Consider the following 27,654-nt stretch of genomic DNA (forward strand, 5'->3'; position numbering starts at 1 on the left):
TCTATTATTATTTTTACTCAGGCCGTCTAATTTTAAAGTGGCAAGCATGAATCATGCACAGCAACAGTTTACATGCACAGCAACATCTCGTTATGATTCGGGATACTCAAGTATTATGTTTTTGAGTTGATTCATGTAAACGTCATATCCCGTTTACAATAGTCTGAATAATTTATTGTTGTTTTTCGAGGTCTGCGCAGGCTCAGTTTTGCATAATATAACCTTGAATGTTCAGATGGGAAGAGTAGTCTAGTAGTTGTAACAAGTCTAGACACTGACTGTAGGCTTCACATGTACTCTATTATAATATTAACTCCTGCAGAACTAAACGTTTTTGCAGTAAAATTATACACCAAAAATTAATTTAGTTGCAGGAGCGGAGAAAAATGATTTATTTTTTTCCTCTTGAGAAAATGAGTGCGCGCTTGTTGTCTAGCCTACACACGTAAATGTTTTCAGCTGACAATATTTTACTTTCATCCACAAAAAAATATGGATCCAAGACTAACTGAAATACTATCAGAAACAGGTGATGCAGCGTTCAGGTCGGAAACTCAGTACCTCCGAGTTAATCTTTCAACAACTAGTAAGCAAGTCAGATTTTTTTGCGTTTCCAACATGATATGAATGCGGCATGAGTGTCAGCACTGCCATAGGAATAACTCACACGGCCCCAGCACAGCAGAATATAACATTCACGTCATGTCGGAAAATCTGAAATGTCCAACTTGCTTAGACTACTCGTTGTAGAAAGCTGATACGTCCCAAATGGGAAACTGGGGTATCAGAATCAACCAATAGGAAGCAATACGCAAATAAACACGTTCATTTTTACCTCGGAGGTCCGAGTTCCCGACATGACATTAACACGGCATGCCTCCAATGCTTAGATAGTTAGAGGTTCAAACGTTGTGGTGGCTAGACAGGTGTAGGGACCCTGGGGACTCAGAATCGAGTGCCACTCTCCTTTAGATTATCTCAACTCCGTTTGCCATCAATTACTGATTGAAGCCAAACAATCAAACCGGGATTGCTGTCTACTGCCTTACAGGACTCTCTCACTGCATTACCAATGCGAGGATACTGTCTGTGTATACAGTCAGCGAGTAAACGGACAGGAGGCGAGCATGTAAAATAGTCACTGCCAAAATGGACAAAGGGAACTACATCATTGCTTCGATTCTTTTTCAACTGATGGACTTAATATGCGGACAATTATTTCCAGGTAAGTTTATTCTTGTTTCTAGGAATTGCTCAGAAAACTAGGCTACTTTCATCTCGGTAGAATGTGCTTTGGAGATGTCAATACACGATAACGAAGGGACCGTGGGCAGGTGCATGCCATAGGAGTTCATGCTGTGTCTCCAACTTTTATTTTCGAATAGGCTACTATACATAATTGAATACGCATGCATGCACGCAAACTCAAAATACACGGACACACTGTCAAGATGCACGTCATTCGAGCACTTGTTACTCAACGCGCAATTTGGGGTGCTTTTGGGCAAGATTATTTTGTCAATTATAAAACGTGATATTGACCATATCGACTAAATTGATCTGTATCGGTAATGCAGAGTCGGTTTGATACAAATAACTACCATTACGCAAAGCAGTGGTCAATTCTGAGTAGTTTATTGGATATCGTGATAATAAATAATTTAGGCCTACCTTAATCTTGCGTTAAATTGATCATAGCCCAGTTGGACCAACTCGAATAAACTCTACTTTCAGAAGAATTATAACATTTTACCATACAGCAATTAATATAGCCTACTTACTAAGCGCATGTAGCCATATACTGTACCTCCCATATTGATAGCGTACTCGCGATTTGAAATGATTTTGATTGTAATAAGTGAGACCGATGCATTGCTTCATTGTGGCAAAGGTTTTTGTGGAAAATGTGTTGTAGGATGTATTTAAACAATTTAACATTAGGCTACGGTAGTAGGACGAAATGTTAAAATAACTTGATACTACAGAACAGACTCTGCTGTCACAGTGCACCGTTTTGGTTCTTTTTGCTCTCAAAATGGAAAATATGCTAAAGTAGGCTTGTTGAATATTCGACAGGCATATACAACAAAACCACGAAATCCACTGTTAAAAAAACCTGGAGAAAAAAAACAAAGCTAAATAAAATGAATGATCACGCAATTGAGGACAGTGGTTGAAATCCCTTTGCCCGAAATGCCTATTCATCACATTAGCATTTAAAAAAATATGTGGCACAATTATCACACTTTTTCAGTGCGGTTGATTTTCTTATTCCGTGCATGAGCAACGCTGCAAAAGTGTTCATGAGCTCAAGACGCTCTGTCTGTTGAGTTGTGCACCCGTAAGGTGGCGCTCTGGGCACATCAAATTGTATTCCACTCACCCGCAAAGGATCATAAATGCGCGCAAGTGAACTGTTCAAACCAAAGGTGGTTTTAAATCCGAGATCCTGGGCCAATGAACCATTTTCTTTAAAAAAATACGTCAATTTTATCTCTTAAGTTATAGTTTATTTATCATGGAAGTAGATTATCACACTTAATGTATTGGGGTCCATATTTATTTCTGATTCATGGATTTGGTGGTTCTAATGAAGGGTGAAATGTTTTGAAATCAGACTATAAATTATTGGACAAACTCATGGAAATATCTCATTTTTTGTTAGAAATGACTATCATTGTAGTAATGTGCATTAGTTACAAAATGTTAATATATAATTTACATTGGGCTCCAGTGTAAATCAGGATATTCTGCATAGATTGTATTACTTTAAATAATAATTTTATGAATTGATAAATGTCATGTCAGTCAGTAATCTGGATTTCAGCAACACACCCAAATAATCAGAAAGACAGAAAACCAACACTATTTCAGTCCCCTGCATTTGTTTAACTTTATTCAAATTACCTCCACTAACCTGTACCCCTGCACATTGACTCAGTACCGGTACCCTCGTTATTATGTAAATGTATTGTTCGTTTTTGATTATTTTTTACTTTAGTTTTTTTGTTGTAAATATTTAATTAACTCTTTCTTGAACTGCATTCTTGGTTAAGGGCTTGTAAGTAAACATTTCACAGTAAGGTCTATCTATACCTGTTATATTTGGTGCATGTGAGTAAAAATCTAATTTGATTAGTTTTTTAAATTTGAAATATTAATGAGTAAAGTCCATAAACTTAATTTTGACCATGCACATGTATCTCTCACAAAAGATTAATTCTGAATTTTTACATTTCCTTGGAAGTCATCATCCATGCAAGTGTTTTCTGTTTGATATGCATCCTGCTTCCTTGTTCCCAGTCCTTCCCAGTCTGTCACTCTGGCAGGGAAACAAGCCCCCCTCAGTCTGAATGAACAGCTTGAAAAGTATCTTTATTCCCTAACTAATGGGGGTTGGCTTTTGCAAAACACAGGGTGTAAGTAAAATGTGAACATTTACATGGCTGCATAGGCCATTCAGTGCCAGAGCTGCCGAGAGAAAAGCTGAACTTGGGGAGGGACTTCACATTTGAGATAGAATATTACGTGTATTTTTATGGACATCCATGGCCAATGTAAAATGTGTGTTAAGTGGACTGTCCCTGTTTCTCCATCCTACCTCAGTAGTTATTTGCAGGATACATCTGGGCATAGCGGTTAGCCTCATGCCCCTACTGCTATGCTTTACTGGCCATTAATTGTTTATTGTCCAGCGGACACTGGAGGTGGCAGCTACTGGCTAGAGCTGCTGTGTGTGTGTGTGTGTGTGTGTGTGTGTGTGTGTGTTCAAAAGGACCAAGTTATCATTTGTATTCAGTTATTAATTACATTTATTTGGCAAGAAGGCAAAATATGGAACAGTCATGTGTCATTTTCTTTTCCTCTCTGTTCTCTTTCTCCTTGAACTGACGACTGCCCTCTGCCCTGAGATGTCAAGCAGACATTTTCGAAAGGCAGACTTATCAAATCCATGGTTTTGCATTTCCCCATTTTGAGTGCTGTTTGGAAATGGGAGTGTGGACTGGGAGGTCGTCTTTACTGGATGAATGGGCTGTGTATGGAGTGAATAGTACCAATTGGAGGTATGCTGAGACTAGATGGCTTTAAAGTGAGTGTAATTTCAATTACATTTTATTTGTTTTACAGTGCATGTATAAAACAAGAGAAGGGTCATTTCAACACTGACGCTGGAAAGTCAGTTGGTCGGTGTTCAAAATTACACTCACTTTAAATCCATCTAGTCTCAGCGTACCTCCAATTGGTACTATCCACTCCATACACAGCCCATTCATCATACATAATATTTGTATTTTCTACATTGTAAAATAATAGTGAAGACATCAAAACTATGAAATAACACATGGAATCATGTCATAATCAAAAAAAGTGTTAAACAAATCAAAATATATTTGAGATTCTTCAAATTGCCACCCTTTGCCTTAATGACAGCTTTGCACACTCTTGGCATTGTCTCAACCAGCTTCACCTGGAATGCTTTTTCAAAAGTCTTGAATGAGTTCCCACATTTGCTGAGCACTTGTTGGCTGCTTTTTAAAAACTTTTATGTAACTTGGCAAGTCAGTTAAGAACAAATTCTTATTTACAATGACTGGCCAAACCCGAACAACGCTGGGCCAATTCTGTGCCGCCTTATGGGACTCCCTATCACGGCCGGTTGTGATACAGCCTGGATTCGAACCAGGGTGTCTGTAGTGACGCCTCAAGTGCTGAGATGCAGTGCCTTAGGCCACTGCACCACTCGGGAGACACCTTTCCTTCACTCTTTGGTCTAACTCATCCCAAACCATCTCAATTGGGTTGAGTTTGGGTTATTGTGGAGGCCAGGTCATCTGATGCAGCACTCCATCACACTCCTTCTTAGTCAAATAGCCCCGACACAGCCTGGAGGTGTTGGTCATTGTCCTGTTGAAAAACAAATGATAGTCCCTCTAAGCGCAAACCAGATGGGATGGCGTATTTCCTGCAGAATGCCTTGGTAGTGTGCTTTGAATTGTAAATGAATCACTGACAGTGTCACCAGCAAAGCACCTCCTCCTCCATGCTTCACGGTGGGAACCACACATGCAGAAATCATCCGTTCACCTACTCTGCGTCTCACAAAGACACAGCGGTTGGAACCATTAATCTCAAATTTGGACTCAAATCAGAACAAAAGACAGAACTCCACTGGTCTAATGTCCATTGCTCGTGTTTCTTGGCCCAAGCAAGTCTCTTTTTATTATTGGTGTTCTTTAGTAGTGGTTTATTTGCAGTAATTTGACCATGAAGGCCTGGTTAACGCAGTCTCCTCTGAACAGTTGATGTTGAGATGTGTCTGTTACTTGAACTCTGAAGCATTTATTTGGGTTGCAATTTTTGAGGCTGGTAAGTCTAATGAACTTATCCTCTGCAGCAGAGGTAACTCTGGGTCTTCCTTTCCTGTGGCAGTCCTCATGAGAGTTAGTTTCATCATAGCGCTTGATGGTTTTTGCAACTGCACTTGAAGAAACTTTCACATTTCTTGACATTTTACTCTTCAAGTAAAGATGGACTGTTTCTCGTTGCATATTTTAGCTGTTCTTGCCATAATATGGACTTGGTCTTTTACCAACCCTACCTTGTCATAATACGTTTGCTCAACAAAAAGGCATTGAAGTTGATTCACAGTCAAATTGTAAGGCAACCAGCTGCAATAGGATTGCGAACTTGCTCAGCATTTGGGCACATAGCTGAACCAACATACAATTCAACTTGAGAATGTATTTTCACTCAGCATTTTTGGTTGAGTAAACACATTCTCAAGCTGAATTGTTTTTGACCTTTCTTGCACATTTCCCAGAGTGCCTTGCCTTTTGAGTGAATTGAAGTTACCGCCCATGACTGCATTTATTAGCGAGAGGCATGGTTGTTGTATTCAATGGTTTTTAGTAGTGTAGCCTTCACCAAGTGAGTTATCTTGAAAATTCAACTCTTTATGACAATACATTACAAACGGTATATTATTAGGCTGTTCTTTGAGGGCCTTGTTATACCTGTGGTCTGAAACTCCTTGTTTACAGGCCACATCAAGCCTGCTGGCTTGCAAAGTGATGTGTAATTCCTATTAGAATCCCGCAACAAGTGAGGATATCCAACAATTGTAACTTTTAATCGCCCGCAACCTGCATTCAGAATGACTGCCGGGATAGGGAAGATGAATTATTGAAACTACCTAAATCAAATAAACTGGAACAGCATCTCATTTAACTGGTGCAATAAGTCCAACTACTAACAGATTGGAATTGTTTAGAAAAATGTATGTTATGTCTGTGTAGCATAAGATTAATCAACATAAAATTACATGCACAAACACAGGTACAAACAAACCTGAAAGTCATGATCATGATGGCTGTAATTTTTAGTTTTTTGCACAAACATGAATTTGTGAATAATTTGTGGCGTAAACTATAGCTCAAATTGTCCTTTTGAAGTCCACTCAAAAAATAATGCTAATTTTTAAGCAATTGGTTAAGTTAGATTATTATTATTTTTTGAGCCAGCTTGATGGTGGACATGGATAAATAAAACACACTTGATGATTTGACTTAAAAAAAATAAAAAATAAGAACAAGTTCTTAATTACAATGACGGCTTACCCCAGCCAAACCCTAACGACGCTGAGCCAATTGTGGGCCGCCCTATGGGACTCCCAATCACAGCCAGTTCTGATACAGCCAGGAACTGAACCAAGGTCTGTAGGGACGCCTCTGGCACTGAGATGCAGTGCCTTAGGACTCTGCACCACTCAGGAGCCCTGATGATGATAAGACATGGGCATAAGTTTTGGCAAATCACATAAAGGCACTTGCCCAGGCCGATCTGTCTTTTTTTAAATGATTTAAAAAAATCTCCTATGAAATTAACTTATTTTCATTTAAATGGGAAATGGTTGTTGTATGCAGCCCAGTGTTTCTTTCAGTGGCAAAATGCTCCTTTGCCAAGGAAAGAGATCCAGTGGAAAAAGTATTCCTTGCATACATTACACAGGTCTCTCTCCTCCTTTGCATACATCATCCAGCAGCAGCATAACACTGCCTTCAGAAAGTATTCAACCCCCTTGAATTTTTCCATATTTTGTTGCAGTACAAGATGGGCTTAAAATGTATTTTATTCTCCATTTTTGTCTGATGTACACAAAATACTGTGGTAAAAACATTTGTGTTAATGTCTCTGACATTGTAGGATATTGTGTGTAGATTGTCACTAATCTCAATTTCATCTATTTTAAATTCAGGCTATAGCACAACAAAATGTGGAAAAAGTCAAGGAGGTTGAATACTTTCTGAAGGCACTGTAACACCTGCACTGTCACGTGAGACAGCAGTCACTCTGTATGCTGGAGAGGGCACTCGTTAGCCGAGTGCTGCCAGACTAATGGTTAATCCCAGGCTGATGCAGTGTCAGTCTTCAAGGTTCCTCTCACCAGCCCCTCCATTTTAGGGAAGGAGGAAGTTCTTTTTTCCAGACAGTATTTTTTTGGTTTGGTTGATATTTCATTGTGGCTTAAGCCAAAGAGTAGGGGTGTAATTTAGGATTAGTATGAGATTTGATTTTTTTTTTTTTGAGTACCACTCTGTTCCTATACTTCCATCATTGTGTTTTATTTGACAGGTAGGCAAAACAATTTATTTTACTTTCAAGTATTGTGATCGAGGTAAAATGTAAGAGGATTAAATATTGTAATAGGTGGTAAAAAAATAAATGAATAATGTCCTCCAAACAAGAGATTGTGGCCAGCAATTCAACTGTAAATGCCCCAGCAATTCTAACTGGGGGTCAGTCAAGCACTGATGAGAGGGGAAACAACTACACCTCCAAAACTTCAGAGACGGGAAAAATGCACTTCAACTGGTGGAGAAATGAAACACCTGAGAGCACAAATGGGGTTGGGAGGCTGTCGGAGATTTTAATGGATTTCACACTCCGCATGCATCCCAAATGGGCCTCGGGGAATAAGGGAGGAAAAAAAGGGTAAAAGGACAAAAACAGGAGCCTAATTATTCCCAATCAATCCATTAGAACCTGTCGGAACCCTAATTGTTTCCTCCAACTCCCGTTATCATGTGTTGCCGTGGCTGCAGCAGAACGTTCGGGAGCACTTTTTGACAAGCTGTCTGTCACTCACCGGCTCTGTCTGTTTAGTATGCTCACCCATCTGGTCACGCTTTTTTATTTTTTTTTCAGGAGAGGAGAGCTGCATTTACCGTGTCAGTGGACAGAGCTGTATTTTCCAGCGGTCTGCTTATCTGCATGACTGTGTCACCCTAATCCGTTGCACTTATTCTATTTGCCTGACTAAATGACAGCTTAATACAGGGGCAGGCCTGCGCCTCTGAGGATGTTAAGGTACAAAACGCTGGAAGAATGTCTCTCTTCTCTTTTTCAATGACATACTTAAAAGTGAGTTCCTGCCTGAAAAACCTTGCTATGAAGCAGAGGGATGCCTGGTTTTTATCGCTGACTGAGGAAAAAAAACAACAACATTGCCTGTATTCACAAAGCATCTTGGAGTAGAAGTGCTGAATGATCGAATATCAGTTTTGCCTTTTTTTAAAATCATAATGAAATAAGAGGGGGGGGGGGGGGGGACCTGATCCTAGATCAGTACTCCTACTCTGGAACACTTTGATACTGGCCCTGATATTTTATAGTCGCTTGAAGTTCAACCTGGAATTTCAAGGCACAAAGCATATATTAACTCAGAAGAAATCATACCAATCGATTGAAATAATTGTCAACCATTTTTTTTGTGGATGAATTTCATTGCCGAAAACATGTATGAAGGACACTGGGTTCTTGTGCAGTTAATTTATGCAGCTGAATCATGAAGTTCAGTAATGTTGTATGCTTAACAGAATTAAGACTAATTCATCCATATAAAGATTACAAACTCCTATCTCAAACTCCTGTTTACAGGAAGTGCCCTATTCTTGCGAGATTCATGATTGCACAGGGAGGAAATTGATCTGTTGCAATCTCACCTGGGAATTAGCAGAGCAGGTTGAGAGAGAGAGAAACAGTAATTTGCACAAACAAATCTCTTGCCGATGTTTTTGTTTTAAGGCACAACCAATGAACATCGATCGTCTGACTGGCGAGGAAGTGACACACAATAGACTATAATCTAGGAGAAAAACCTGAACACTGTTTTCCTCTTATGTTCTATGCTTTCGGACATGTTCTTATCAATGGATGGGAATTGGTATATTTCTCATGTTAAAGAAGAGTAACGTTATGACTGAGATAGAGGCCATGTATTAAACGCATACAGTCCTTTCGTGGAGGGTGCCCTTGCGGACTGAATGGTAGCAATCACATTCGGAGATAAACCTCTAGCCAACAGATTGGCCCTCTCTGGGGCCAGGCTCATAGGAACCAAATCTCCAGTCTCGCATTCCAAACCTGTCTGTGTGTCTGAGACAACAGGGCCCTGCGTAACAGGAGTTGCCACTGGTCCCCACCTAAAAGGTGAATGATCTCCGCGAACCAAGGCTGAATGGGACAACGGGGAGCCACAAGAATCAATGATAAGCCCTCCTGGCGCACCCTCTCCAATGTGGGCTGAATCAGAACCACTGGCGGAAATACTGAAAGAAAGGTCCGAAGCCACTGGTGCACCAGAGCGTCCGTTCTCCCCTCTTCCAGCGAGGAGTGGATTTCATTTGCCTTTTCAGGCGTAATTGTCGATCCTTTAACAGGGGACACGTGAGTGTAACTCCCCCACAAAGTATTTTGTCTTATCAAGGCTACACAGAAATACCAAATCATCCCTAAAAAAAACTAACTCCAGAGTGCTGTATCTAGCAATATATCAGTGACATCCATCTCATGCTATCATGCCACACTACATTGTCTTTCCGGAATTCTAATCGTAGAGGTAAACTAAGGTTGATGATTTGAAGACGATTCTAATAATACACAGGAGGCCAATCTCCCTACAGCTTGGCTATGTCCCAAATTGACATTTTAGGCATTTAGCAGACACTCCCTTATTCAGAGCAACATACAGGAGCAATGGCGGTTAAGTGCCTTGCTCAAGGGCTCATTGACAGATTTTTCACCTAGTCGCCTCTGGGATTGAACCAGTGACTTTTCGGTTTATGTCCCAACTAGGGGCCTCCCGGGTGGCGCAGTGGTTAAGGGCTGTGCCATCAGAGTCCCTGGGTTCGCGCCCAGGCTCTGTTGTAACCGGCCGCGACCGGGAGGTCCGTGGGGCGACGCACAATTGGCCTAGCGTCGTCCGGGTTAGGGAGGGCTTGGTCGGTAGGGATGTCCTTGTCTCATCGCGCACTAGCGACTCCTGTGGCGGGCCGGGCGCAGTGCACGCTAACCAAGGTTGCACGGTGTAGCCTCCGACACATTGGTGCGGCTGGCTTCCGGGTTGGATGCGCGCTGTGTTAAGAAGCAGTGCGGCTGGTTGGGTTGTGTATCGGAGGACGCATGATTTTCAACCTTCGTCTCTCCCGAGCCCGTACGGGAGTTGTAGCGATGAGACAAGATAGTAGCTACTACAACAATTGGATACCACGAAATTGGGTAGAAAAAAAAAGGGGTAAAAAAAAAAAATTGTCCCAACTAGAGGTCGACCGATTAATCGGAATGGCCTATTTTAATTAGGGCCGATTTTGAAGTTTTTATAACAATCGTAAATCTGTATTTTTGGACACCGATTATTATTATTTATTTTTTTACACCTTTTATTTAATATTTTATTTAACTAGGCAAGTCAGTTAAGAACACATTCTTATTTTCAATGACGGCCTAGGAACGGTGTATTAACTGCCCTTTTCAGATTTTTACCTTGTCAGCTCGGGGGATCTAATCTTGCAACCTTACAGTTAACTAGTCCAACGCAATAACGACCTGCCTCTCTCTCATTGCACTCCACAAGGAGACTGACAGCCTGTTACACGAATGCAGTAAGCCAAGGTAAGTTGCTAGCTAGCATTAAACGTATCTAAAAAACAATCAATCATAATCACTAGTTAACTACACATGGTTGATGATATTACTAGATATTATCTAGCGTGTCCTGCGTTACATATAATCGATGCAGTGCGTATCGTTGCTCCAATGTGTACCTAACCATAAACACCAATGCCTTTCTTAAAATCAATACACAGAAGTAAATATTTTTAAACCTGCATATTTAGCAAAAAGAAATCCAGGTTAGCAGGCAATATTAACCAAGGGAAATTGTGTCACTTCTCTTGCGTTCATTGCACACAGTCAGTGTATATGCAACAGTTTGGGCTGCCTAATTTGCCAAAATTTTTCATCATTATGACAACATTGAAGGTTGTGCAATGTAACAGGAATATTTAGACTTATGGATGCCCCCCCCGTTAGATAAAATACGGAACAGTTCTGTATTTCACTGAAAGAATAAACGTTGTCTTTTCGAGATGATAGTTTCCGGATTCGACCATATTAATGACCTAAGGTTCGTATTTCTGTGTCTTATTATGTTATAATTAAGTCTATGATTTGATAGAGCAGTCTGACTGAGCGGTGGTAGGCAGCAGTAGGCTCGTAAGCATTCATTCAAACAGCACTTTTGTGCGTTTTGCCAGCAGCTCGTCACTGTGCTTCAAGCATTGCGCTGTTTATGACTTCAAGCCTATCAACTCCTGAGATTAGGCTGGTGTAACCGAAGTGAAATGGATAGCTAGTTAGCGGGGTGCGCGCTAATAGCGTTTCAAATGTCACTCACTCTGAGACTTGGAGTAGTTGTTCCCCTTGCTCTGCATGGGTAACGCTGCTTCGAGGGTGTCTGTCGTTGTGTTCCTGGTTCGAGCCCAGGGATGAGCAAAGAGAGGGACGGAAGCTATACTGTTACACTGGCAATACTAAAGTGCCTATAAGAACATCCAATAGTCAAAGGTTAATGAAATACAAATGGTGTAGAGGGAAATAGTCTGATAATTCCTATAATGACTACAACCTAAAACTTCTTACCTGGGAATATTGAAGACCCATGTTAAAACGAACCACCCGTTTTCATATGTTCTGAGCAAGGAACTTAAACGTTAGCTTTCTTACATGGCACATATTGCACTTTTACTTTCTTCTCCAACACTTTGTTTTTGCATTATTTAAACCAAATTGAACATGTTTCATTATTGATTTTATTGATGTATTATATTAAGTTAAAATAAGAGTTAATTCAGTATTGTTGTAATTGTCATTATTACCGATTTTAAATCGGACTATTGATTTATTTGTATCGGCTTTTTTTGGTCCTCGGTATCGGTGTTGAAAAATCATAATCGGTCGACCTCTAGTCCCAATGCTCCTAACTACTAAGCTACCTGTCACCCAAATGCACCCTACTCCCTACATAGACGCTCTGATCAAAAACAGTGCACGATGAACCCTGGTCAAAAGTATTGCAACTATAAAGGCAATAGTGTGGCGTTTGGGAAGCAGCCTTGAGTATGCAGTAGCAGAAACTCTTCTACTGTGTGAAGAGAGGGGGATGGGGATGGGGTGTTCAGGTTAGGTAGAAGGAAGATTGTATGAGGGAGAGTGAGGAAAGAGGGAATGGCAAATGAGGCTGATGGATAGACTGAAAGAGTGCTCCTTGGCGTAAACTCAAGAGGCCAGTATAAGGAAAGTCCCCTCGAGGCCATTGAGGAGAGGCAGGAACAAACATAATATTGTCTGGCACTGTGGAAGCTCTACTCACTGTTTGCTCTCAAACAGGCGTCTTTCTTCGTGATGTTTGCAAAGTGAGCCTTTTACTGCCAAGACCCACAGTACATTAATCCAGCATCTGCCTCCTTTCTCCACACCTCTTCTTTGACACATCTTTACTTCTCTTTCTCTGTCCCACCCTTACTTCAACTAGCCCAACAATTTATCTTCAGCGACAATGGCATGAACCATCATTTTTCTAATTTCTCTCTCTCTCTCTCTCCATGTCATAGCATTTAAATGGATGGAGACAAAGGAGAGCTTACTGTTAATTGGACAGAGGGAGGGAGCGCGTTAACGCAAATTCAGACTTGATTAATAGATAATTATATCTGTCATCAACTGAAATGATTACCGGCAAATTGCACCGAAGCCGCTCAGATTGGAAGTTTCGAATGAAAAGCTGCTGCATTGCCAGCCTTGTCTGCCTCTCTGTCAAACGGTTACCTCAGATTTAGATCTGTGGAGGATAACCATGGAAAAGTGCTCCTTATATAAGATTTGACAGGCATATTCGAATGAAACAAGCCTCTCCAGAAGTCGGTAAAGTGATAATAACAATCCAGCTCAGAGGAGGGAATTGGCCATTACGTTGGTGACATGGATGTCACAGCGCTCATTGCTGTTTGATCCCAGATGGTCAGAGGTGATCAATTCAAAGCGAGAGGTTCGGTCCACCTCCTGGCCTCATCCATCGCCATGAGATGACATTGTGTCATCGTGGGGCGCTCATTAAGAGATGCCCCTTTTCAAACCATTTCCGTTACCTCTTGTCAGGCCTTGAGAAACGTTCTCTTCACTTATTGGCTTCTGAAGAGTTGACAGGGTCGTGGCAGAAGTAAATGGTCTGTTCTGGAAGCTTGTCTTGTGGAGTTGCTCTTCTTTTGTTTAGTCAGGTGTCTTTTTAACCACCAGCGATTTGCTCTTCGTGAAGGAGAGCAGTGCCATCCACGCTTTGGCTTAGGTATGGTTCAGTGGTGTATGACGTTAAAGGTGCACACTAGTTCACACTGATCAGGGTGGGTTTTTTACTAATGTACTTTCTGGACCCTGCCAATCTCCCTTGAAGGTGGTATTAGTTAGAGACGGCTGTTATCGGACCTAAGGCAATTTAATAAGACAGCCAGTCAACATTGTGCTGGCACTTCGGCGAACAAAAGGGGATATGAGAAGAACAGTCTTCTCATTTTTTTATGATTAAAAAAACCCTAGAGTCAATTGACTCACCTGTGTCACATGGTGATGTCGTTTTTAACATTGAGTAGCTCCCTGTGTGTTTGTTAGACTCACCGTGTCTTGTAGTGGCTGCAACTCAATCCCCTCTTAACCAATGTATTATTCCATAACATGGGGCTCGTTTTAAGCAACACATGAGAGGATCCAGACAAGAAAATGGCCACAAAATTGTCTGTAAAACCCGAACTGTGTGAGTTAAACTAATATGTCACCAATATTGAAAGGGGAGACTCACAAACACGACAGTGTTGGTGGTTCTGCTCTACGAGGCACTCTACATCTGAAGGTAACCCAGTACTGGGCTGTAAAAATGGAAAGAAAGTGCATATGGTGGCAAATGTGCCAAAAATAACATGACAACATGGGTCTAAACTGTTTTTTTCTACGTATTCTTATCTCTGATATAGGACAGACACTTAACCTTGTTCCTTATGTTTCAATGTTCCAATGTTTCATCAAATACTTAAAAAAAAAAAAAACCTACAAGGGTCCTAAAATTCCAAATCAAATGGCTAAATTATACCTTTTATGACAATCTTAAATCAATTCCATATGTTAGCTTAGTAGATATTGTGATCTAAGGGCTTAGACCTACAGTTTTTTTTATTATTATTTTTATTTTTATAAAGACGGTAGCGAACAAATAGGAGGCGAATGTGAAAGTATTATATTGCATTAAAGTCAATGTTAGCCTGGCGGAATGAAAGCCAGCGATAATGAACTGGCTGGGCTCCTTCAAGACCTGGGGCTTTGTCGACGTGAGGAGTCTGGAATGGTAACAAGACCCCTCATGCATTTTCTCCCTCCAGAGAGACCATTAACCTTTCCCTCTCATTCACACACACATCTCTCAGACACTTCCTCTACCGCCGATAGCCTCGCTTTGTTCCTTCATGGGGAGATTAAAAGCCCCTTAATTGGTTAGGCTAATGGCAATTTGCCGGAGTGTACTAATGCCTGACACATTATTTAGTCACTCTTGAAAAGGTCAGGCTTGGGCGCTCTTGTGCCCTGAGATATACTTCTACGCTAAAGTAAGACCCGGCCAGCCCTGTTGCTGAGTGAAAAAACAACAGTTTAAGAGAGTGTCTGAGGTTTCTGCAGGACTGGGATAAAGGGGACTAAAGCGTTGTTGTTGACACTGAAGCAGGTGCAGGCTTTGGCTGGAGTTTTTTTCACTTGCTTCGTTTCATAAAGCCGTGAACACAAACGGGGGAGATAAGAGCCGTAACTAATCATCGCCCTGCTCCATTTTGCGAGGCGTGATTTGATTAGGAGAGCCTGTGATCGTCCTCTCAGAAAGGTCAAATGACGCCCCAGTGTGTTGTACAGTCCTTGTGACACTCATGGCTGGGAAATAACTATCAACAATGGCAACTACTATCATGGTCAGATCATATTACATAATATTTTCCACCAAATTCTTAAACTTTTAGAAACTGATTTAATTAAATATTTAAGAAAATGACTTCTCATGCTATTCTATATATATTCTCAGCATTTTTATTGAAAGTATATGAATAATGGTTTGCATATGAAACTGGGTTCATACTTGTGTACAAACGGGTCCAATTGAACCTGCAAGTAAGCATTTCCATGCACATCTTGTACAAACGACTAAAACTTATATTTTAAATTTTATGTTAATGTTTCTGGTTATTTCAAACCTTTTTCTTTCATTCTTATGCAGACAGGCCTTGCCATGGTTGATATCCCACTTAAAATTGTACATTTATGTTGAGAGAAGTCTACCTCTGTCACTCAGTTTTTGATCCTACTGTGATGAGTGACAATTGGACTGTGACAATTGGACTGTGACAATTGAAAGTGACAATTTCTCCCCTCCTTTTCATTGTCAGTGACTTCACATGAGACTGATAGCTATTAATGATATAAAACCACAGCACTATAATTTTAAGTCTAAGACCTCTGTGGCTCAAATTTGAAATATGCATTTTGATGTTTTTGTGTGAATGTGTAATGAAGTACTGTAAATCTAATGTAATTGTCAGTTATAGAATAATGCACAAAAGTTAAAACTCCATAAATGGGCAAGAGTGGTTATTTTGCATGCCGAGGCAGCAGCTACTCTTCCTGGGGTCCAGCAACAATTTAAAAATATTAAATTTCATTTTCATAACACTTTCCACAACACATTATGTTGCCTCAGGCCACTACTCTACTACCACATATCTACAATACAAAATCCGTGTGTGTGTAGAGTGCGTGTCTTAACACAGTCCCCGCTATTCCATAAGGTGTATTCTATTTATATATATATTTTTAAATCGGATTCTACTGCTTTCATCAGTTACCTGCTGTGGAATAGAGTTCCATGTAGCCATGTCTCTTTTAATTGTATCTTTATTCAACTAGGCAAGTCAGCTAAGAACAAATTCTTATTTTCAATGACGGCCCAGTGGGTTAACTGCCTGTTCAAGGGCAGAACGACAGATTTGTACCTTGTCAGCTCGGGGGTTTGAACTTGCAACCAATGCTCTAACCACTAGGCTACCCTGCCACCCCCAGTACTGTGCGCCTCCCATAGTCTGTTCTTGACTTGGGTATTGTGAAGAGACCTTTGGGAGCATGTCTGTGGAGTATGCATGGGTGACTGAGCTGTAGTTTAAACAGACACCTCGGTGCATTCAGCATGTCAACACTACTTAAAAAAACAAGTAGTGATGAAGTCACTCTCCTCCACTTTGAGCCATGAGAGATTTACATGCATATTATTGTTAGCTCTCCGTGTACATTTAAGGGCCAGCCGTGCTGCCCTGTTCTGAGCCAATTGTCACTCTTTGTGGCACCTGACCACACAAATTAACAGTAGCCCAGGTGAGACTAAACTAGGGCCTGTAAGGACCTGCCTTGTTGATAGTGTTGTTAAGACCGAGCTGCGCTTTATTATAGACTGACTTCTCCCCATCTTTGCTACTATTGTATCAACATGTTTTGACCATATGTTTACAATCCAGGGTTACTCCAAGCAGTTTAGGCACCTCAATTTCCACATGATTTAGTTGAGGTTTAGTGAATGATTTGTCCCAAATACAATGTTTTTAGAACTATTTAGGATGAACTTATTCCTTGCCACCCACTCTGAAACTAACTGCAACTCTTTGTTAAGTGTTTCAGTCATTTCAGTTGCTGTAGTAGCTGATGTGTATAGTGTTGAGTCATCCGCATACATAGACATGTCATTAGTAAAGATTGAAAAAAGCAAGTTGCCTAGACAGCTGTCCTGGGGAATTCCTGATTCTACCTGTATTATCTTGGAGAGGCTTCCATTAAAGAACATCCTCTGTCTTCTGTTAGACATGTAACTCTTTATCCACAATATAACAGGGGGTGTACAGCCATGACACACATGTTTTTCCAGCAGCAGACTGATCGATTATGTCAAAAGCCGTACTGAAGTCACATAAAACAGCCCCCACAATCTTTTTACTGTGAATTTCTCTGTCAACCAGTCATTTGTTTAAATGCCGTGCTAGTTGAATGTCCTTCAGTATAAGCGTGCTGAAAGTCTTTCAATTTGTTTACAGTAAAATAGCATTGTATCTGGTCAAACACAATTTTTTCCTGAAAGTTTACTAAGGGTTGGTAACAGGCTGACTGGTTGGCTATTTGAGCCAGTAACGGGGGCTTTATGATTATTGGGTAGAGGAATTATTTTTGCTTCCCTCCAGGCCTGAGGGCATACACTTTCTAGTATTCTTAGATTGAAGATATGGCAAATAGGAGTGGCAATATTGCTCACTATTATCCTCAGTAATTTTCCATCCAAGTTGTCAGACCCCGGTGGCTTCTCATTGTTGATAGACAACAATAATTTGTTCACCTCTTCCACCCTCACTTTACGGAATTCAAAATTACAATGCTTGTCTTTATTCATTTGATCAGTTATATTTGGATGTGTAGTGTCACCGTTTGTTGCTGGCATGTCATGCCTGAGTTTGCTAATCTTGCCAATGAAAACATGATTAAAGTAATTGGCATTGTCAGTGGGTTTTGTGATGAATGAGCCTTCTGATTCAATGAATGATGGTGCTGAGTTTGCCTTTTAGACCAAAATTTCATTTTAAGGTATTTTTACTGTCATTCCTCTTATCCTTTATCTTTGTTTCATAGTGTAGTTTCTTTTTTTTATTCAGTTTAGTCACATGATTTTCTCAATTTGCAGTACTTTTGCCAATCGATTGTGCAGACGGACTTAATTGCCATTAATTTTGCCTCATCCCTCTCAACCATGTTTCAATTCCTCATCAAACCACAGGGATTTACTGTTTTTTTTTTTTTTTTTTTTACAGTAGTTTCCTTAAAGGGTGCATGCTTATTAGTAATTGGAATAAGACATTTCATAAATGTGTCAAGTGCAGCGTCTGGTTACTCCTCATTCCACACCACAGACCCAACAAATATTCTTTACATCAACATAGGAATCACTACAAAACATATTGTATGACCTCTTATACACTATTAGACCCAGCCTTGAACTTTTGACTTTCCTAGATATGGCTACTACATTGTGATCACTACATCCGATGGATCTGGATACTGCTTTAAAGCACATTTCTGAAGCATTAGTAAAGATGTGATCAATACATGTTGATTTTGTTTGTGTGCTGTTTGTAACTACCCTGGTAGGTTGACTGATAACCAGATTGCAGGCACTGGTTATAGTTTAAAACTTTTTCTTGAATTGGCAGCTTGATGAAAGCCAGTCAATATTTTAAATTACACAGAAAATATACCTCTGTTTGCTATCAAGCATTTCACACGTTATCCAGATACTGACTGTTAACATGTGGTCAATAGCAGCTTCCCACAAGAATAGGCTTTAGGTGAGGCAGATAAACCTGTAGCCATATTACTTCAACAGTATTTATCATGAGATCCTCTCTAAGCTTTACAGGAATGTGGTTCTGATTATAAACAGCGACACCTCCATTGGCATTTGTCTTTTCTGTAAATGTTATTACCATGTATTGCTATCACAGTATCGTCAAAGGTATTATCTAAGTGAGTTTCAAAGATTGCCAGAACATGAATTTAATCTGTTACTAGCAAATGATTGATTTCATGAAACTTTGTTTCTTAAGCTACATACAGTTGAAGTCAGAAGTTTACATACACCTTAGCCAAATACATTTAAACTCAGTTTTTCACAATTCCTGACATTTAATCCTAGTAAAAATTCTTAGGTCAGTTAGGATCACCACTTTATTTTAAGAATGTGAAATGTCAGAATAATAGTAGAGAATTATTTCAGCTTTTATTTCTTTCATCACATTCCCAGTGGGTCAGATGTTTACATACACTCAATTAGTATTTGGTAGTGTTGCCTTTAAATTGTTTAACTTGGGTTAAATGTTTCGGGTAGCCTTCCACAAGTTTCCCACAATAAGTTGGGTGAATTTTGGCCAATTCCTCCTGACAGAGCTGGTGTAACTGAGTCAGGTTTGTCGGCCTCATTGCTCGCACACGCTTTTTCAGTTCTGCCCATACATTTTCTATAGGATTGAGGTGAGGGCTTTGTGATGGCCACTCCAATGCTTTGTTGCCCTTAAGCCATTTTGCCACAACTTTGGAAGTATGCTTTGGGTCATTGTCCCTTTGGAAGACCCATTGGCAACCAAGCTTTAACTTTGATGTCTTCAATATATCCACATAATTTTCCTCCATGTTGCCATCTATTTTGTGAAGTGCACCAGTCCCTCCTGCAGCAAAGCACCCCCACAACATGATGCTGCCACCCCCTGCTTCACGGTTGGGATGGTGTTCTTCGGCTTGCAAGCCTCCCCCTTTTTCCTCCAAACATAACGATGGTCATTATGGCCAAACAGTTCTATTTTTGTTTCATCAGACCAGAGGACATTTCTCCAAAAAGTATGATCTTTGTCCCCATGTGCAGTTGCAAACCATAGTCTGGCTTTTTTTATGGAGGTTTTGTAGCGGTTGGGTTCTTCCTTGCTGAGCGGCATTTCAGGTTGTCGATATAGGACTCGTTTTACTGTGGATATAGATACTTTTGTAGCTGTTTCCTCCAGCATTTTCACAAGGTCCTTTGCTGTTGTTCTGGGATTGATTTGGACTTTTCACACCATAGTACGTTCATCTCTAGGAGACAGAACGCGTCTCTTTCCTGAGCGGTATGACGGCTGCGTGGTCACATGGTGTTTATACTTGCGTACTATTGTTTATACAGATGAACGTGGTCCCTTCAGGCGTTTGGAAATTGCTCCCAAGGATGAACCTGACTTGAGGTCTACAATTTATTTTCTGAGGTCTTGGCTGTTTTTCTTTTGAATTTCCCACGATGTCAAGCAATGAGGCACTGAGTAGGCCTTAACTTAATATGCAGGTTTAACAATATATACTTGTGTATTGATTTTAAGAAAGGTGTTGATGTTCATGGTTAGGTACACATTGGTGCAACGACAGTACTTTTTTTTCGGGAATGCGCTTGTTAAATCACCAGTTTGGCGAAGTAGGCTGTGATTCAATGATAAATTAACCAGCACCGCATCGATTATATACAACGCAGGACAAGCTAGATAAACTAGTAATATCATCAACCATATGTAGTTAACTAGGGATTATGTTAAGATTGATTGTTTTTTATAAGATGCGTTTAATGCTAGCTAGTACCTTACCTTGGCTCCTTGCTGCACTCGCATAACAGGTAGTCAGCCTGCCACGCAGTCTCCTCGTGGAGTGCAATGTAATCGGCCATAATCGGTGTCCAAAAATAACGATTACCGATTGTTATGAAAACTTGAAATCGGCCCTAATTAATCGGCCATTCCGATTAATCGGTCGACCTCTATTTCTGACCTGCGCAAATGTGCCCGTGTCCTGTTATGTATTGTTATCAGTTTTATTTTCATTGCTTCGAATGTCCAGTAAATGATAGCCATGTCAAGTGCACTTCATGCCATGCCTGTGATATGGACAATGAGGCTTATAGTTAGAGAGAGCTCACTAAAATCAAAGGGTGCCAGTTTTTAGGATGATGCATTTGTTTTCCATTCATTTGGGCTGGAGTTATTTAAAGTGAGAGATCAAGCTGATCCTAACTGTTATAGGAACATTTCTATTTTGCCCTGTTTATCAAGTGTGTCAATCAACTGACTGGCTTTCTTAATGTCTGTAGTATTCTCTCTGGTATGCAATCTGGTTACCGCTCAGGTTATCGAGGTGTCACTGCAACCTTAAGTCCTAAATGAGGTCACCATTGCCCTTGATTCTAAGCAATGTTGTCCTGCTATTTGTATTGACTTGGCCAAAGCTTTTGATACGATAGACAAATTAATTTTTGTGGGCCGGCTAAGGAGTATTGGTGTCTCTGAGGTGTCTTTGACCTGGTTTGCTAACTACCTCAAAGAGTGCAGTGTATAAAGTCAGAAAATCTGCTGTCTCAGCCACTGCCTATCACCAAGGGAGTACCCTACTCCATCTACATTAACCACATAGCTCAGGCAATAGGAAGCTCTCTCATCCATTTTATATGCAGATGATAGTCTTAAACTCAGCTGGCCCTAGATTTTGTGTTAAATGCTCTACAACAAAGCTTTCTTGGTGTCCAACAAACTTTCTCTGCCCTTAACCTTGTTCTGAACACCTCCAAAACAAAGGTCATGTGGTTTGGTAAGAAGAATGCCCCTCTCCCCACCGGTGTGGTTACCTCAAGCTCTAAACCCTCAATTAGTAGTAGTACTGGGAGTACAGAGGTTCTTCCTTTAAAAGTTGCAGTGTACTGCAGCACAGCTTGCGTGGTACCATTTAATGTTAGTTAGTGCTAGTTTGACAACAGAGGGCGTCTTTGAGAAGCATTTGATAGCCTTCAATAGTGGCTGTACTAGAAAATGTAAATCCTTTTTTGTAAGAACATAGTATATGGGACTGATTTTTGTTGTTGTTGAAATTTAGCTTAATTCATTTGATTAATATTATGGTGTTTCTATTCCAAGAAATATGAAAAACCCTCTAGGTTTCCGTTAGGATGCAACAGAAAATATGGCACTGTACAATGTGAAGTTTGGGAGTAGGCTACAGTGCTGGGGTATTTTAGCTAAAGTCATGTGGGCACGCAGGAAACTGGGGTTCATTTCCCTGAGGAGGAAGGAGTAGGCTGTCCTTGTAAATAAAAATGTGTTTGTAACTGACTTGCCAAGTTAAATGAAGGTTACTAAGAGCATAATGTTCCTACACCATTTTAGTCTAACCAATACCCAAACGGAGATTCAGACAAAATAAAAATCTCCTTAATTTATCAAGGTGCTAAAATAGTTGTTGGCTAATGCTTCAAATCCTATTGCTTCTAACTTCAGTATGCTCTTTCAATAAGATCTACACCACTTTAAACGGCACATTACTCAACACAGTACAGTAGATACTACAGTAGATAGAAAAATTTGATGTGTCTCTCCGCCAATAATTTGCATTTGGAGGATTCTAAATTAAAACCAAAAACCGCCTCATGGGTCTCCCGATTGCGGGTGTCTGTAGCAACGCATTTTGCATTGCGGTGACTTGTACAGCTGCGCCACTGTGGAGGCCCCATCCACAAAGTATCAAAATACAGAGGTATTGGTAAAGGTATATTGTCCTGCTAATAGCCCATAATGGGCTATTATAATACTGTACATGGTGTCCAGGTCAGGATATCCAAACATTTTATTTATTAAAGACTATCAGAAATAATGTTGGTACATTATTTATTTTGATCCAATGCCATGAATGAGTGAGTCACTCAGCTTTATGTAGGTGCCGCTATATGACTGTGCCATCAACTTGATAATATTTAAGGTTATTTCATTATTTTTTAGATTTTAATCTGAATAAAGGCCAAAATGTATATTTGTAAAGTACAAAAATTGATTTCTGTTTTTAGACTGAGAGAAACGCTGGGCCAATTGTGTGCCGCCCTATGGGATTCCCAATCATGGTCGGATGTGATTTAATAATAATACTTAAATACATTTGACGATAGAGTTCCCAGCAGCAGGACCGCTACCTCCGCCTTTGTGCAAGGAGGAGCAGGAGGAGCACTGCCAGAGCCCTGCAAAATGACCTCCAGCAGGCCACAAATGTGGATGTGTCTGCTCAAACGGTCAGAAACAGACTCCATGAGGTTGGTATGATGGCCCGATGTCCACAGGTGGGGGTTGTGCTTACAGCCCAACACCGTGCAGGACGTTTTTCATTTGCCAGAAAACACCAAGATTGGCAAATTCGCCACTGGCGCCCTGTGCTCTTCACAGATGAAAGCAGGTTCACACTGAGCACATGTGACAGTCTGGAGATGCCGTGGAGAACGTTCTGCTGCCTGCAACATCCTCCAGCATGACTGGTTTGGGCGGTGGGTCAGTCATGGTGTGGGGTGGCATTTCTTTGGGGGGCCGCACAGCCCTCCATGTGCTCGCCAGAGGTAACCTGACTGCCATTAGGTACCGAGATGAGATCCTCAGACCCCTTGTGAGACCATATGCTGGTGCGGTTGGCCCTGGGTTCCTCCTAATGCAAGACAATGCTAGACCTCATGTGGCTGGAGTGTGTCAGCAGTTCCTGCAAGAGGAAGGCATTGATGCTATGGACTGGCCCGCCCGTTCCCCAGACCTGAATCCAATTGAGCACATCTGGGACATCATGTCTCGCTCCATCCACCAACACCACGTTGCACCACAGACTGTCCAGGAGTTGGCGGATGCTTTAGTCCAGGTCTGGGAAGAGATCCCCCGGAGACCATCCGCCACCTCATCAGGAGCATGCCCAGGCGTTGTAGGGAGGTCATACAGGCACGTGGAGCCTCATTTTGACTTGTTTTAAGGACATTACATCAAAGTTGGATCAGCCTGTAGTGTGGTTTTCCACTTTAATTTTGAGTGTGACTCCAAATCCAGACCCTCCATGGGTTGATAAATTTGATTTCCATTGATCATTTGTGTGTGATTTTGTTGTCCGCACATTCAACTATGTAAAGAAAAAAGTATTTAATAAGAATATTTCATTCATTCAGATCTAGGATGTGTTATTTTAGTGTTCCCTTTATTATTTTGAGCAGTGTATATTACCCTGCTAATAACAGGTTTAATAATATATCTGTGAGAATATCCAAGGGGCTTTTATATTTCAAAATAATAATAATCGCTTTGTTTAAAAAATTACTTTTTCAAAATTTTGTTTTCAAATTACGTAAAATGAGCGAGGGGGGGGGGGGCATTCTTGAACATCGAGTGAGACATTGTTACTAATTTGTAAATAAAGCCAGTTATTTTAGAATGATTTATTTCTGTTTTTAGAGGGAGAGAAACCTAAAAACTACAGTCATCTCATGGGTCTCCCAGTCAAGGCTAGCACAGGTATTGAACCAGGATCTGTAGCAACACAACTTGCACTGCAGTTTCAGACCTGTGTGCCTCTCAGGCACTGTACTGGTTGGGAGTGGCCAACAGTACCACAGTAAGAGTAAAACTAATAACCTTAGTGTAACCACAGTTTTAGTAAGTAATACTGAAGTCGTCCACAATTATCAGTTTCTATTTAGGTTTATGTCGCCCATTCATTGTCAATTAGACACAGTAGAACCCAAAAGCATAACCAGTGTTTTAACTCCCCCTTGCGCTGGTCTGGATCAATGAAGTGGTGACGCAGGTTACTGTACTAAACCACAAATTACCTCTCAACCCGCAGCATAATCGCAAAACCTTTAGTGGAGCAACCACTGTATGGCTAGACGGTACACTGTACTTCTCTCAGCACATATCAAAGCTGCAGGCTAAAGTTAAATCTAGACTTGGTTTCCTCTATCGTAATCGCTCCTCTTTCACCCCAGCAGCCAAACTAACCTTGATTCAGATGACCATCCTACCCATGCTAGATTACGGAGACCTAATTTAAAGATCGTCAAGTAAGGGTGCTCTCGAGCGGCTAGATGTTCTTTAAGCATTTTTCCACCAATGCTCCTTATAGGACGCATCACTATACTCCTCTGTAAACCAGTCGCAAGACCCACTGGTTGATGCTTATTTATAGAACCCTCTTAGGCTTCACTCCTCATTATCTGAGATACCTACTGCAGCCCTCATCCTCCACATACAACACCCATTCTGCAAGTCACATTCTGTTAAAGGTCAAAACACACAAATCCCTGGGTCACTCCTCTGCAGTTCGCTGCAGCTAGTGTCTGGAACCAGCTGCAACAAACACTCAAACTGGACAGTTATGTCAATCTCTTCATTCAAAGACTCAATCATGGACCTTCTTACTGACAGTTGTGGCTGCTTCACGTGATGTATTATTGTCTCTACCTTTTGCTTGTGCTGTTTGTGCCCAATAATGTTTGTACCATGTTTTGTGCTTCTACCATCTTGTCATCTTGTGTTGCTGCCATGCTATCTTAGGTATCTCCTTATGTAGTGATGTCTCTTGTTGTGATGTGTGTTTTGTCATATTTTTTTTTATCCCAGACCCCATTCTAGCTGGAGGCTTTTTTTGTATTTTGGTAGGCCGCCCATCGTAAATAAGAATTTGTTCACTGACTTGCCTAGTTAAATAATATAAAATATGGACATTTTAAAGTAGTAGGCTAAAAACAAAGTCCAAAGGGTTATTTTCATTGTGGTCCTCTTAGACAGTGAGATGGCAGGTGGGCAAGATTGACACATACTTTAGGCCTAGAGAAGATTCAGATCCACACAACAGATGCAATAGAATGAACTTTTCAGACACCTTTTTTGAGCTCTAAAAAAATGACTTGACTCCAAGTCAAAGTTCCTATCTCTGTTTTTAAGGCCCCCACCCTGGCTTAAAGTTATGTTCCTATATTTCTCTAATCTCTACTTAAGAGCATTGTGTTTTCACTGAGCTTAATGATGGTTTGGAGGTGGTCCTGCAGACAGGAAAGCAAATGGAGATGACGGGATCGTTATCTCCCCATCAGTACAAGGATCCTCTTTGATTAATGATGTTAGGAGAGACAGATCCCCCCCAATCTCCCCTCTCTTTTACATCGCTGGTGTGTCTCTGGGCTGCATGCGTTTCTGACTGGCAGGGGCTGCCATCCTAAATCTAGGGAAGAGAATGGAGCATCTTGTTGCCCTTAGTCTGACACTGATTCAACAGAGCACATGGCTAAATTAAACTAGTTTGAGGACGTGAAGGTCTGATAGCATACGTACGATAATATGTGTGGGAACAAACATGTGAGAAGGACCCGCTGAAAGTCATTGTGGGTTTAGTGTCATTTTCTTTCTTCTCCTATAAATATTTATGTTCGGCTGGGGTTGATCTCCCAAGACCCAGTTCAATACAGCTGCTATTATGTGATTTTATAACCATTATTGCCTTTCCCAACAAGCAATTGATTTGATGGAACTCACTTTGTTAAATAGCCCTGCCAGTCTCTCTCATAATGAGCATCCTAACTTTACCTGCCATTAATATGGCATAGCTTTATCTGGGCGACGAGAGTACAATGGCGGTTGTCTGGATGTGAGGTGAGTTCTAATGGTACAATACCATTACCTCATCCAGTAACTCAGCACATCTTATGGTAAAGTAGCATTTCTAGCATGGAACTGTAGGCTTCGTGCCTTCTGCCAATCGTCTCAATCCTCAAATGGCTCTGTAATGCTGTTGAAGTGCCTCATCTGTCAAGGGGAGTCATTCTGAAGACACATTGACCAATCCAACCATTTTTTTTTCTCCTTTCTTGTTTTGCATGAAGGAAACTGACACTTGTAATATCGTTGGATATGGGCATTGTTTGAGTGTTAGGCGTGGGGTACAGAGTACCTTTTGATGGTGTGCAATGAAGCTATGACCCATTGACTTGAATATTCATCCCCTTGTTTTATTCACTGGTGGCTGGAAATAAAACTGAATAATAAAGGGGAGCTTTGGAGTATTTCTGATAGGCTTCACCCCATCAACTGTATCTGTGTTGGTAGAGTCGAACCATTGGCAGCTCCACTCTGTACTTTAGAGAATTAGCCAGCACAGACAGACTCCGGGAAGGCACTCCCACATAAAAAATGACCATCGTGTACTATAGTACTTACTATAGTGTTTTGCAGACTTTATTGTAATATTCACTAAAGTCCGCAAAAACACTACCGTGACTACTGTAATATTTACTGTTTTACGGACATGACTGTTGGATACGGTAGTGTTTACTATAGTATCAATACTGTAAAGAGAAATTGCACTATATACTGTAGTGTTTTTGCAGACTGTACTGTATTGTAGGGTTTTTGTGGACTGTTTACTGTAGATTTTTTGCCGGCCATTACTGTAGTATTTACTATAGTAGTTTTGTTATCTTTGACATAGCAGTGGAGGCTTTGTCCTTGAGGAAACCTACTGGACAAAATACTCAAACAGCGAATTTTCCATAACCTGTAGCTGGGTGGGACTGAGATCTGAATGGACAGTTCAGAGTTTCTGATCTTTAATTTGTATTTTTTTTAAATAGCCTGTAGGGAAAACAACATATGGTTTATACTTGGCAAGTAGATTTTGGGATATGGGGAGGGGAATGGGTATATACATTTAAATACTGTAGTGTTTTTTTTTAAACATTACTTTAGTATTTACTGTAGTGTTTTTGTAGTCTGTAGTATTTACTACAGTATACTACATCATTATATTGTAAGCACGACACATGATCAAGGTATAGTTTACTACAGAATTATA

The 27,654-nt window shown here is 40.7% G+C and overlaps 1 protein-coding gene across 1 annotated transcript in view; it reads left to right on the top strand.

The window, feature by feature from the left end:
* The first annotated feature begins 945 nt into the window (after window positions 1-945).
* The window catches only part of LOC139370689 (protein tyrosine phosphatase receptor type T), a 435,744-nt gene continuing 409,035 nt past the window's right edge, over window positions 946-27,654 (top strand). The window contains exon 1 of the mRNA XM_071110314.1: window positions 946-1,225. Within this exon, the coding sequence (XP_070966415.1) occupies window positions 1,150-1,225 (76 nt within the window). The 5' untranslated portion in view covers window positions 946-1,149. The remainder of the gene's footprint in view (window positions 1,226-27,654) is intronic.

Source organism: Oncorhynchus clarkii, chromosome 17 (genome assembly GCF_045791955.1).
Source record: "Oncorhynchus clarkii lewisi isolate Uvic-CL-2024 chromosome 17, UVic_Ocla_1.0, whole genome shotgun sequence".
NCBI classification, from domain to species: domain Eukaryota; kingdom Metazoa; phylum Chordata; class Actinopteri; order Salmoniformes; family Salmonidae; genus Oncorhynchus; species Oncorhynchus clarkii.